The sequence below is a fragment of the Babylonia areolata genome, chromosome 1 (assembly GCF_041734735.1).
Source record: "Babylonia areolata isolate BAREFJ2019XMU chromosome 1, ASM4173473v1, whole genome shotgun sequence".
Taxonomy (NCBI): domain Eukaryota; kingdom Metazoa; phylum Mollusca; class Gastropoda; order Neogastropoda; family Buccinidae; genus Babylonia; species Babylonia areolata.
The window spans coordinates 95,503,183-95,518,064 of record NC_134876.1 but is presented as its reverse complement, the minus strand read 5'-3'; the positions used below and the strand labels follow the sequence as shown (position 1 = coordinate 95,518,064).

At 41.7% G+C, this 14,882-nt stretch overlaps 1 protein-coding gene across 2 annotated transcripts; it reads right to left on the bottom strand.

Annotated features, from left to right (window-relative positions):
• Positions 1 to 1,214: 1,214 nt before the first annotated feature.
• On the bottom strand, positions 1,215 to 14,793 carry LOC143289784 (uncharacterized). Of its 2 annotated transcripts, none has more exons than XM_076598919.1 (5): positions 14,679 to 14,793; positions 13,635 to 13,781; positions 11,914 to 11,961; positions 8,144 to 8,254; positions 1,215 to 5,496 (listed from the first exon to the last, which is right to left on the bottom strand). In XM_076598919.1, exons 2-5 carry the CDS (start codon positions 13,731 to 13,733, stop codon positions 5,383 to 5,385), a joined length of 372 nt encoding a protein of 123 aa, XP_076455034.1. In that variant the 5' UTR covers positions 13,734 to 13,781; positions 14,679 to 14,793; the 3' UTR covers positions 1,215 to 5,382. The 2 variants fall into 2 exon arrangements, with proteins under 2 accessions (XP_076455034.1, XP_076455043.1); XM_076598928.1 differs by lacking the exon at positions 14,679 to 14,793 and adding an exon at positions 14,502 to 14,640.
• Between the last annotated feature and the right edge of the window lie 89 nt (positions 14,794 to 14,882).

Sequence of the window (14,882 nt, the reverse complement as noted above, 5' to 3'; positions counted from 1 at the left end):
TCAGTAGTCCCCTGGGGGATGGTTTAGAACACTGTCTCAGTAGTCCCCTGGGGGATGGTTTAGAACACTGTCTCAGTAGTCCCCTGGGGGATGGTTTAGAACACTGACTCAGTTGTCTCCTGGGGGATGGTTTAGAACACTGAATCAGTAGTCTCCTGGGGCACATTTTAGGACAATGACTCAGTAGTCCCCAGGGTTACATTTTAGGACACACTGACTCAGTAGTCCCCTGGGGGTGGTTTAGGACACTGACTCAGTAGTCTTCCATGGGGACATTTTAGAACACTGACTCTGTAGTCCCCTGGGGGATGGTTTACGACATAGACTCAGTAGTCCCCAGGGTGACATTTTAAGACACATTGACTAAGTAGTCCTCTATGGGGACATTTTAGGACACACTGACTCAGTAGTCCCTTGGGGGATGGTTTAGGACATTGACTGAGTAGTCCCGAGGGTGACATTTGAGGACACATCGACTAAGTAGTCCTCCATAGGGACTTTTAGGACACACTGACTCAGTAGTGTCCTGAGGGATGGTTTAGTACACTGACTCAGTAGTCCCCTGAGGGATGGTTTAGAACACTGACTCAGTAGTCCCCTGGTGGGTGGTTTAGTACACTGACTAAGTAGTCCCCTGAGGGATGGTTTAGTACACTGACTCAGTAGTCCCCTGGGGGATGGTTTAGTACACTGACTCAGTAGTTCCCTGGGGGACATTTGAGGACACTGACTCAGTAGTCCTCCATGCGGATATTTTAGAACACTGACTCAGTAGTCCTCCATGGGGACATTTAGGACACTGACTCAGGAATCCCCAGAGTGAAGGTTTAGGACACTGACTTAGTAGTCTCCTGGGGAATGGTTTAGGACATCGACTCAGTAGTTCCCTAGGGGACATTTTAGGACACTGACTCAGTAGTCCCCAGTGTGACGATTTAGGAAACTGGCAAGTCCCCCTTGGGACCTACGGAAGGGAGGGTGACAATTTAGGGTGTTACACCAGTAATAAGCAAGGAGTTTTGTCTGCAAAGTAGTTGATCACCCGCCTCGTGTTTCTCCGTTTCCTGCACTGTGCACCTGTTTTTGTCTGCTCCTTTTTTTTTCAGGGGTGTGGGGGGTGCTATTTGAGACAGACAGACAGACAGGGGCACCCAGGCAGTGAGGTGTATGGTGTGTGTAGCAGCAGTCTCAAAGCCTCCTCAACTTCTTCAGCAGAGACCATGAGGTGTTTATTGTTGGCTTTTTATTCATACAAACTGGTTCAAAAAGGCAAATATGAAATGAAAGCAAGCATAAAGCAAAAAATGTTACAGAGTAATTAAAAACGTGACTTTGGCGTAACAACTGTGGTTCCAGTAAAACATCACTACACTACAGTACCGTAGTATACTGCAGTATGTTGATGGATAGTAATGATATGTCACACTGCAGTAATTACCAAACTGCAGTCTGTAGGTGGATAGTAATGATATGTCACACAACGGTAATTACCATACTGCAGTCTGTAGGTGGATAGTAATGATATGTCACACAATGTTTATTAGCATACTGCAGTCTGTAAGTGGATAGTAATGATATGTCACACAACAGTAATTACCATACTGCAGTCTGTAGGTGGATAGTAATATGTCACACAACGGTAATTACCATACTGCAGTCTGTAGGTGGATAGTAATATGTCACACAACGGTAATTACCATACTGCAGTCTGTAGGTGGATAGTAATGATATGTCACACAACGGTAATTACCATACTGCAGTCTGTAGGTGGATAGCAATATGTCACACAACGGTAATTACCATACTGCAGTCTGTAGGTGGATAGTAATGATATGTCATACAAAGGTAATTACCATACTGCAGTCTGTAGGTGGACAGTAATGATATGTCACACAACGGTAATTACCATACTGCAGTCTGTAGGTGGATAGTAATGATATGTCATACAAAGTTAATTATCATACTGCAGTCTGTAGGTGGATAGTAATGATATGCCATGCTGCAGTAATTACCATACTGCAGTCTGTAGGTGGATAGTAATATGTCATACAACAGTAATTACCATACTGCAGTCTGTAGGTGGACAGTAATGATATGTCACACAACGGTAATTACCATACTGCAGTCTGTAGGTGGATAGTAATGATATGTCACACAACGGTAATTACCATACTGCAGTCTGTAGGTGGATAGTAATGATATGTCACACTGCAGTAATTACCATACTGCAGTCTGTAGGTGGATAGTAATATGTCATCAGTGCTGCTCCAAACTCCACTCCAAGTTCTCTTGCCCCACAAACAAATAGTGCTTTATCAAATGAATATATGTATAAACACTCATCGAATAAATACATTTGTAAACACTCTGGTTTCATCATATAAATGTATATATAAACACTCTTGTTTTAGCAAAGAAATATATGAATAAAAACTCTTTGAAAAAGTCATTAAAGACAGGAATGCTTATATGAACAAACTATGAATGACATGACTGTATGAATCGCATTGATTGCTGTACAGCAAACTTGATCACTGGCAGACACACAAAAAGGGCAAGAAAAACAGCACACCCACAACACTCAAAATCAAGTGCAAAAACAGCAACTAACGTGGTACATATAAAGCACACACACCCTATCATTTATCACACACAGCAACTAACATGGTGCATATAAAGCACACACACCCTATCATTTATCACACACACACCTAAAATGGTACATATAAAGCACACACACCCTATCATTTATCACACACAGCAACTAACATGGTACATATAAAGCACACACACACACAATCATTTATCACAAACAGCAACTAACATGGTACATATAAAGCACACACACACACAATCATTTATCACAAACAGCACATTTCAACATGAAGCCTTTTTGACAAATATTTAAGTACATGAAACAAAAGACTGATCACATTAGAAAATTAAATATAAGAATATTAAAAGAATGAATATACCTAAACTTTGGGAAAAATCAATATTCTGAAGCCTCTTGACAGATAAACAGAAGTGGCTGGTCATACAACCCTGACAATGCTTTGTTCAACGCGTTTCATTCACCCAAAATCTCAGCAAATGCTCACCACTTCATATTATTACACTGTTTGCCCTGTACTTGGTTATTCAATCATTATATTGTATTCAATATCATTTCATAAAAGCCCTCACATAAAAAAAAAAGACTGCCTCCCAAAATACTCAAATACAATATTTTTTGTCCCGTAGAAAATGATTTGTGCATTCAAAGGCTGATCTCACACCACATGGTCTCTCAGCCAACAACTGACACACATGAACATGACAAGGTTAAATTAAAACATCAGAAAATAAATCATATCAAGCTGAATAAAAACTTGAAAGTTAGAAAACATGGGAATTTAATATATCACAGTAAATGATATATGTTCTAAACTAATATGTATTTTAGGGAACACTATTTCAGAATAAGAAACACCGCTTTTGATTTATTATTTTGAATTCTTAGATGGCAGGTTCAATACCTAAATATATAACATCTCACATGCAGGAAAAATAGATCTGCTCAAAATGAACATGTACAGTAAAAATCTGGTGGGAAATGAGAGCATTCAATAGGCCTGCAGACTACCGACTGGAATTCCTATCTGGTGAAGATACTACTGAATGGGGTTGTGCATTTGTACTGCTAGTTACTTCCCTTCTTTGTCCTGGACTCTGCATTTGTACTGCTAGTTACTTCCCTTCTTTGTCCTGGACACTGCATTTGTACTGCTTGTTACTTCCCTTCTTTATCCTGGACACTGCATTTGTACTGTCAACACTGAGTGCTTTGCACTGTCAACACTGGGGAGTGATTTGCACTGTGAACACTGGGGTGTGCTTTGCACTGTCAACACTGGGGAGTGCTTTGCACTGTCAAAACTGGGGTGGAGAGTGTTTTACACTGTCAACACTGGGATGGGGAGTGCTTTACATTGTTAACACTGGGGTGGGGAGTGCTTTACATTGTCAACACTGGGGTGGGGAGTGCTTTACATTGTCAACACTGGGAAGTGCTTTGCACTGTCAACACTGGGGAGTGCTTTGCACTGTCAACACTGGGGTGGGGAGTGCTTTACATTGTCAAAACTGGGGTGGGGAGTGCTTTGCTCTGTCAAAACTGGGGTAGGGGGTGCTTTACATTGTCAACACTGGGGAATGTTTTGCACAGTCAACACTGGAGTAGAGAGTGCTTTACAATGTCAACACGGGTGGGGAGTGCTTTGCACTGTCAACACTGGGGTGGGGGAGTGCTTTACATTGTCAACACTGGGGAAGTGCTTTACATTGTCAACACTGGGGTGGGGAGTGCTTTACATTGTCAACACTAGGGTGGGGAGTGCTTTACATTGTCAACACTGGGGTGGGGAGTGCTTTACACTGTCAACACTGGGGTGGGGAGTGCTTTACATTGTCAACACTGGGGTGGGGAGTGCTTTACATTGTCAAAACTGGGGCTGGGGAGAGGGGAAAGCATTGTTTGTTTTCTTTTCCATAGTGTAAGGATACCAAACTCTCATCATGTATAAAACATGTATTGACAAGGTGTAAGCATCAAACTCTCATCATGTATAAAACATGTATCGAAAGGTGTAAGCATCACACTCTCATCATGTATAAAAATATGTACTGACAAGGTGTAAGCATCACACTCTCACATGTATACAATATGCATCAAAAGGTGTAAACATAACAAACTCTCATCATGTATGAGCATAAAACATGCACTGACAAGGTGTAATCATCACGCTCTCATCATGTGCACAATATGCATTGACAAGATGAAAGCATCACAAACTTTCATCATGTATAAAAAAATGCATCAAAAGGTGTAAGCATCACAATCTCATGTATAAAATATGCATTGATCAGACATAAGCATAACAAACTCTCATCATGTATAGAATATATGTTAACAAATAACACACAAAAGTCAGTCTATTTCTCTGTTGAAAGCTGGCTCTTCTGAAGAGTAAACACTGAATACTTTTCTGAACTAAATTGTCTTGGTTAATTTCAGTTAATCCACTGCTGACTGATTCTTCAACAATTTTTAAACAAATATGATTTATTCTAAGGTTGTTTTTGAGCTGGATGATGATCAGAAAACTATTCACAGCATTTGTGCATTGGACATAGTTGCCTTCAATATAACAATTGACTCGCTGACTGTACAAGACATGGTAATGTGTTTTACGGACAGTTTCAGTAAACTGGATTACTGAGCAAAGAAAGGATAATCACTTACTTCACAGATTCAAAAGGGAAAAAATGATAACGGGCATAATGGTAAAGGAAAATGGTGCAAAAATATGCTGTAGAAAAACAAAAAAATCTGTAAAAAAATCATCGGAAAAGAGCTACATCTGTGAATATGGCTTCAAGAATGACAGCTACTCCAACAAAGTACAGAAACCAGGTTTTGCCTTTGGGGAGGTCTCCATGACGTACAAAGATGATCTGCAAATAGAAAATACAGAATAACTACAGATTAACATCGTCAACACTTACAGTAGAGGATAACTACAGATTAACTTTGTAAAACAATACAGAATAACTAAAGATTAACACTGTCAACACTTACAGTAGAGGATAACTACAGATTAACTTTGTAAAACAATACATAATAACTACAGATTAACATTGTCAACGCTTAGAGGATAACTACAGATTAACTTTGTAAAACAACACATAATAACTACATATTAACATTGTCAACACTTACAGTAGAGGATAACTACAGATTAACTTTGTAAAACAATACAGAATAACTACAGATTAACATTATCAACACATACAGTAGAGGATAACTACAGATTAACTTTGTAAAACAACACATAATAATTACATATTAACATTGTCAACACTTACAGTGGAGGATAACTACAGATTAACTTTGTAAAACAATACAGAATAACTACAGATTAACATTATCAACACATACAGTATAGGGTAACCACAGATTAACTTTGTAAAACAATACAGAATAAAGACAGATAAACATTGTCAACACTTACAGTAGAGGATAACTATAGATTAACTTTGTAAAACAATACAGAATACTGACAGATAAACATTGTCAACACTTACAGTAGAGGATAACTATAGATTAACTTTGTAAAACAATACAGAATACTGACAGATAAACATTGTCAATACATACAATAAAGAATGACTACAGATAAACACTGAAAACACAAACAGTAAAAAAAACAACTAAACATTGATAACATTAACACACACTGATAACTGCAGATAAATATTGTTTACACACACAATACAGAATAACTACAGATGCACATATGTTGTTGTGTTGTGTTGTGGGTGTGGTGTGGTGTGGTGTGTGGTGGGGTGCAGTGTGGTGGTGTGTGGTGGTGTGTGGTGTGTGTGTTTGTGTGTGTCCATATTGATTCATGATGAATGCTCATATTAGGTATGTGGCAACACAGTCCACTAGTCCACCCTACACACAGCACTACAGTCCTACACTTATTACACATCCACACGACTAAAACAGTCCACCTACAGTCCACCTACCCACAGTCATCCTACAACCAGCACCTACAGTCCCTACCACACAGTCCACCTACACCACCTACAAACAGTCCACCCTACAGTCCACCTACCAACACAGTCCACCCTACAGTCCACCTACCAACACAGTCACTCCACAGTTCATCCTACCAACCAACAGTCCACCCGTCACCATCCACCCTACATCCACCTACCAACAAGTCCACCCTACACAACACACAGTCCACCCTACCAACACATTTCCACCCTAACACACAGTCCACCCTACCAACACAGTCCACCCTACCAACACACAGTCCATCCTACCAACACAGTCCACCCTACAGTCCACCCTACCAACACAGTCCACCCTACCAACACACAGTCCACCCTACCAACACAGTCCACCCTACCAACACAGTCCATCCTACCAACACAGTCCACCCTACAGTCCACCCTACCAACACAGTCCACCCTACCAACACAGTCCACCCTACCAACACAGTCCACCCTACAGTCCATCCTACCAACACAGTCCACCCTACAGTCCACCCTACCAACACAGTCCACCCTACAGTCCACCCTACCAACACAGTCCACCCTACAGTCCACCCTACCAACACAGTCCACCCTACCAACACACAGTCCATCCTACCAACTACCAACACAGTCCACCCTTCAGTCCACCCTTCCAACACAGTCCACCCTACAGTCCACCCTACCAACACACAGTCCACCCTATCAACAAAGTCCACCCTACAGTCCACCCTACCAATGCACAGTCCACCCTACCAACACACAGTCCACCCTTCCAACACACAGTCCACCCTACCAACACAGTCCACCTTACAGTCCACACTACCAACACAGTCCACACTACAGTCCACCCATGAAACAAGTCCACCCATGCAACATGTCTACCCTACAGTCCACCCTACAGTCCACCCTACCAACAAGTCCACCCTACAGTCCACCCATGCAACAAGTCCACCCTACAGTCCACCCTACCAACAAGTCCACCCTATAGTCCACCCTACCAACAAGTCCACCCTATAGTCCACCCTACCAACAAGTCCACCCTACAGTCAACCCTGCCAACAAATCCACCCTACAGTCAACCCTGCCAACAAATCCACCCTACAGTCAACCCTGCCAACAAATCCACCCATGCAACATGTCTACCCTACAGTCCACCCTACAGTCCACCCATACAACAAGTCCACCCTACAGTCCACCCTACCAACAAGTCCACCCTAAAGTCCACCCTACCAACAAGTCCACCCTACAGTCCACCCATGCAACAAGTCCACCCTATAGTCCACCCTACCAACAAGTCCACCCTACAGTCCACCCTACCAACAAGTCCACCCTACAGTCAACCCTGCCAACAAGTCCACCCTACAGTCAACCCTGCCAACAAATCCACCCTACAGTCCACCCTACCAACAAGTCCACCCTACCAACATACAGTCCACCCTACAGTCCACCCTACCAACATACAGTCCATTCTACAGTGTAGTACTCAGATACCAGTACTCACTCACACATTCCACCTTCACATCATTAATGAACAAATGTTTATTGACCCACTCACCATGATGATCTCCAGAATGGCGAAACCCACCAGGTTCACTCCCAACATGAAATACATGAAGCCATTGGCTGTCACATCCACCCCACGGTATATACTGAGGGAAACGGTGATCTGTGTAGTTAAGACAACTGTTAGTGAAGTACATGGTATACCCAAGAAAATTATGATCTGTGTAGCAAAGACAATTGTTAAAGAAGCACATGATATATACAGACCGAGGAAAATGATGATATGTGTAGCAAAGACACCTGTTAGTGAAGTTCATGGTATATACTGAGGAAAATGATGATATGTGTAGTAAAGACAATTGTTCGTGAAGTCCATGGTATGTAATGTATTGAGGAAAATGATGATCTGTGTAGTAAAGACAATTGTTCATGAAGTCCATGGTATATACTGAGGAAAATGATGATCTGTGTAGTAAAGACAATTGCTCGTGAAGTCCATGTTATTTACTGAGGAAAATAATGATCTGTGTAGTAAAGACAATTGTTTGTGAATTACATGGTATATACTGTTTGAAGTATATATCAGATAGTTAATGAATAAAATGAATAAAGCGTAATATATATCTGCACATAAAAACACAAGGTGTGTACAAATTGCTCTATTCCAATTTCTTTCATCCTGAATGAAAAGAATATAATTACACAATGGTTATGTCATTGCTCTTGCAAGAAACATCTGACTGCTTCCTTGACACTGAAAACTGGATGACTCTAAATAAGTTACAATTGAACGTGGACAAAAGTGAAGCAATGATCATAGGAATCAAACAAAAACTCTCATTCATTATAACTGACGCCATCAAACTTGACAGTACATCCATCCCTCTTTCCAGTTCAGTCAGGAACCTCGGCATTGTCCTTGACAACACACTGTCCATGTCAATGCTGCTGCTGTCAATTGCGGCGCATCAGTTCCATTCAGAAATATCTGCCAACCAACGCAACATCTAGACTTGTTGTTTCTCTCATTCTCTCTCGCCTTGACTACTGTAACTCTCTATTGTCTGGTTTGCCTGCTTCATCCATTCAGTCCCTTCAGCGCATACAAAACTCTGCTGCCCAACTTGTCCTCAGAAAGAAAAATCTGAGCACATCACTCCTCTTTTGCAACATCTCCACTGACTCCCTGTCTCACACAGAATAAAGTACAAGATCAGCACTCTATTTTACAAATATATTCACAAATCTGCCCTTTCCTATCTCTGTGGCTGCCTTCACCTCTACACTCCATCTTGCTCTCTACAATTGGCTTCAGATCCACTCTGTTTACGCATACCGGGATTAAAACACTCTACTATTGGCTGCCGTTCTTTCTCTGTCTGTGGACCTTACAACTGGAATGAACTTCCTCTTTCGCTTCGTCATGTCTCCACACTCCGCTCTTTCAAGTCTGGCCTTAAAACCCACCTCTTCCCATGATAGCCTCCCTTCCCTGCCTCTTCCTTGTCTTCAGTTTCTCCAGTTTTAGAGTTATGCATGCATGTGAATGACTGGCAAATGTGAATGCACTTTGATTTGTCTGCACAAGATTCAGCGCTATATAAATATCATTATTATTATGTAAATAATACAATAATACTTCCTAACAGAAACCTCAAAAATCCAGCAACAAACCTAAAACACGCCCATAACCACACACTCATAACCACTAACACACCCATAATCACACACTTATAAACACTCAAACACCCATAACCACACACCCATAAACACTCACACACACACCCATAACCACACACCCATAAACACTCACACACACACCCATAACCACACACCCACAAACACTCACACACACACCCATAACCACACACCCACAAACACTCACACACACCCACAAACCTATAACCACACACCCATAAACACTCACACACACACACCCATAAACACACACACACACACACACACATCCATAACCATGCACCCATAAACACTCACACACCCATAAACACACACCCATAAACTCTCTCTCTCTCTCACACACACACACATCCATAACCACACACCCATAAACACACATCCATAACCACACACCCATAAATACACACATGCCCATAACCACACACCCATAAACACTCACACACACACATAAACACTCACACACACACACCCACATAACCACACACCCATAAACACTCACACACACACATAAACACTCACACACATACACCCATAACCACACACCCATAAACAGACACACATCCATAAACACACATCACACACACACCCATAACCACAAACCCATAAACACTCACAAACGCCCATAACCACACGCCCATAAACACACACACACACCCATAACCACAAACCCATAAACACTCACAAACGCCCATAACCACACGCCCATAAACACACACACACACTCATAACCACATACATACCCATAAACACACACATACACCCATAACCACACACCCATAAACACACACATGCCCATAAATACACACCCATAAACACACACACACACACCCATAAACACTCACACACACCCATAAGCCTACACCAATAACCCCACACCCATTAACCAACCATAACCACACACACATAAAAACTCACATACATCCACAACGCCACACCTATAAACACCCATAAACACACCCACTCCCATAACCCCACACCCATACACCCACATACACCCATAAACACACCCACATGCACATAACCGCACACCTATAAACCACTCACAACTATAAACACTCATATCCATAACCCCACATCCATAAACATACCCATTAACACACCCACATCTATAACCCCACACCCATAACACACCAACACTCATATACATACCCACACCCAACACCCACAACCCCACACGTACACCCATAAACACTCACACACACATAAACCCAAACCTGCAGACCTACCAACACATATAAACTCTTCTTCTTGGTAGTCCATTGATTTTGATTACAGTTTGCTCAGCTCATCTGTTGTGGACTTCCTGGTGGCTGAGTCCAATTATTATCAAACTGCGAGGTCATTCACAGTGGGGGCTGGGAACTGTCCTGGTTCAGCTGGCACAGTTGCTACCTTCCTCCTCTCACAGGCCTCCATGATGTTTGCACAGCGTCCCTCTTCAAAGCTGTCATGTGAGAGCACGCCAGCCAAGCCTGTCCTGTGCACAAGGCTCAAGCCGCCTTGGGTCAATCACGGCAAAGGCTGTGTTGGCCTTCACAAAGTCTTTGAACCGCTTGCGTGACCTGCCTTGGTTCCACTTGCCTCAGCAAAGCTGGTCATACAGCAGCTGTTTAGGCATCCTGGAGTCTTTCACTCAGATGACACAACCCATCCATCAAAGCTGGATTTTCAAGATGGCTTCAATGTTGGTTGTCTCAGCTTTGTCAAGGACCTCCAAGTTTGTGATTCAGTCCTACCAGCGGATGTCAAGTACTGACCTAAGACTGCAAATGTGGCACTGTTCCAGCTGTTTCTGGTGCAATGAAGAAGCAGAAATCAGAGATGAGTTGTGCAAAAGACCTGTGCAGGAAAGCTTTTAAAGTGGAAAGGCTGTTGCACCATGGCAGATTCACTCACTTGGCCTCAGAAGTCCTGGTGAAATGATACAAAACGCTGTCACAACTGAGATCACCCATAAACACACAACCATAAACATACTCACACACATAAACACACCAACACCCATAAATTTATACACTGCCATAAACAAATCAACATTCATAAGCACACACCCATAAACACACCCACATCCATAAACACACCCTCACCTACCCAACTTTGCTAATTGTTGTTCTGTATACTCACAATAACCATGATGACTACCAAGGTGACAAAAAGTAGCTGACACATCCTCTGAAAGCAAAACACAAATAACAATACAGACAGTAAAAAAATAATGGAATGACTTATCAGCATGAAAATAACACACACACACACACACACACACACACACACACACACACACACTTGTGTGGATAATAATTTTTACTTCCCCTTCACAAACAAGACCTTGAGTTATAAAGGTCTCGTGTGCAGCATGCATTTTGTGCAGGTAAAAAAAACAAACCCACAACTAAAACGGTTCCCACAGAGAATTGTGCAGAATTCACTCTGACTAAAATGGTTCCTGCAGAGAACTGTGTAAAACTCACTTTGACAACTAAAACGGTTCCCACAGAGAATTGTGCAGAACTCACTTTGAGTTTGACAACTAAAACAGTTCCCACAGAGAATTGTACAGAAATCACTTGACACAGTACAGAGAGGTCCATACACACATCACTGAGTCACTATAGGCCACAGTACAGAAAGGTCTTCACACACACACCACTGAGTCACTATAGGCCACAGTACAGAGAGGTCCATACACACATCACTGAGTCACTGTAGGCCACAGTACAGAGAGGTCTTCACACACACATCACTGAGTTACTATAGACCACAGTACAGAGAGGTCTTCACACACATCACTGAGTCACTACAGGCCAACAGTACATAGAGGTCCATACACACATCACAGAGTTGCCATAGGCCACAGTACAGAGAGGTCTTCACACACATCACTGAGTCACTGTAGGCCACAGTACAGAGAGGTCTTCACACACACATCACTGAGTCACTATAGGCCACAGTACAGAGAGGTCTTCACACACACATCACTGAGTCACTATAGGCCACAGTACAGAGAGGTCTTCACACACACATCACTGAGTCACTACAGGCCACAGTACAGAGAGGTCCATACACACATCACAGAGTTGCCATAGGCCACAGTACAGAGAGGTCTTCACACACATCACTGAGTCACTACAGGCCACAGTACAGAAAGGTCCATACACACATCACTGAGTGAAGTATAGGCCACAGTACAGAGAGGTCTTCACACACACATCACTGAGTCACTGTAGGCCACAGTACAGAGAGGTCTTCACACACACATATCACTGAGTCACTACACGCCACAGTACAGAGAGGTCCACACACACATCACTGAGTCACTGTAGGCCACAGTACAGAGAGGTCTTCACACACATCACTGAGTCACTGTAGGCCACAGTACGGAGAGGTCTTCACACACACACATCACTGAGTCACTATAGGCCACAGTACAGAGAGGTCCACACACACACATCACTGAGTCACTACAGGCCATAGTAAAGAGAGGTCTTCACACTCACATCACATAGTTGCTATAGGCCACAGTACAGAGAGGTCTTCACACACACACATCACTGAGTCACTATATGCAACAGTACAGAAAGATCCACACACACACATCACTGGGTCACTATAGGCCACAGTACAGAAAGCTCCACACACACACATCACTGAGTCACTTCAGGCCACAGTAAAGAGAGGCCTTCACACAGACATCACTGAGTCACTATAGGCCACAGTACAGAGAAGTCTTCACACACACACACACATCACAGAGTCACTACAAGCCACAGTACAGAAAGATCCACACACACACATCACTGAGTCACTATAGGCCACAGTACAGAAAGATCCACACACACACTCACAGACTGTGGTGATTGGGAACTGTCATGGTAAAGGGCTGTGTTCCCAGCAGAGGTAGTCTCTGGAGTCTTGGGAACAATGGATTCTCTTTCACCAGACATGATGACTGTCTCCAACTCCGTTCAGTACACTTTTAAAGTATTAAATCACTGAAACAAATCAAAATAAAACAATTTAATGTATACTTTTCAGTGTACTTTCACAGTACAAAAATCATTCAAACAGATCAGATCAAAATGAAACAAATTCACATAAACTGTACAGTCATGCTTTTTCAATACAAAAATCATTGAAACATAACTAAAACAAATTCACATACATTGTTCAGCACACTTTACAGTACATAAATCACCAAAACAGTTTAAATTAAAACAATTTCATATACACTGTCCACCCATACTTTTGCAGTACAAAAGTTATCAAAATATAAATAAAACAAATTCACATAATTATATCTCTTATCACACACACACACACACACACACATATATATATATATATATATATATATATATAAGATCATGCTAGTACACACATACTTTCATTCTCAAACTCAATATTCATGCTGATTACTGCCATTCATGCACTTTTTTCAATTGATTCTAGTTTCATATACAATACATTCACTTTGAAGACACTGATTCTACAAATTATTTTGAATCAAATATCTATTTTATCATGTCAAGATTATTTTGTTATCTCAGAAGAAAATGTAAGTGGCACCCAATTATCAGCAGAAGCTTATAATTCATTAAGACCATTAAAGAAATGCCTGGCAAATTATAATCATTATGAAAAAATACTTTAGTTCTTCCAAACTCCAACGTGTGAACTGCCGAAACGAAATGCTATTGCGACTCGAGTCTCACCTAAACTTTAAAACCAATGCTGGAGACTGTCATTCATACATCAAAACTTTGCTTCCTCATTTACAGAAAGAAAGTTTCTTGGATGCATAAATCTATTTTCGGTAATAATTTTCAAATGCGACATCACTAATTCGATTAATAGAAATGCAAATAAACAAGCACAAGTTCAAAATCAACCTCAAGCAAGGACTGATACAAAAACATCGGTTTTCACAGTGTGATAAACCATTCGGAGACTTGTTTCAAGTGAACATGGAAGGCTCGTGGTCATGTGTTTTGGTGTCGTCTGCTGTGGGTGGGAGGAGGACTAAATTTTACAACAAATTATTTAATTGGTCAAATTGATTTTTTCGCAGCCAATCAAACATATGTCTACCTTCA

Coding starts and splice junctions, on each gene's coding strand:
- LOC143289784 (XM_076598919.1), bottom strand. CDS start 13,733: ATGTCTGGTGAAAGAGAATCCATTGTTCCCAAGACTCCAGAGACTACC. Junction 8,255..11,913: donor TGGTAGTCATCATGGTTATT/GTGAGTATACAG, acceptor TTAACTACACAG/ATCACCGTTTCCCTCAGTAT. Junction 5,497..8,143: donor CCATTCTGGAGATCATCATG/GTGAGTGGGTCA, acceptor TTCTATTTGCAG/ATCATCTTTGTACGTCATGG.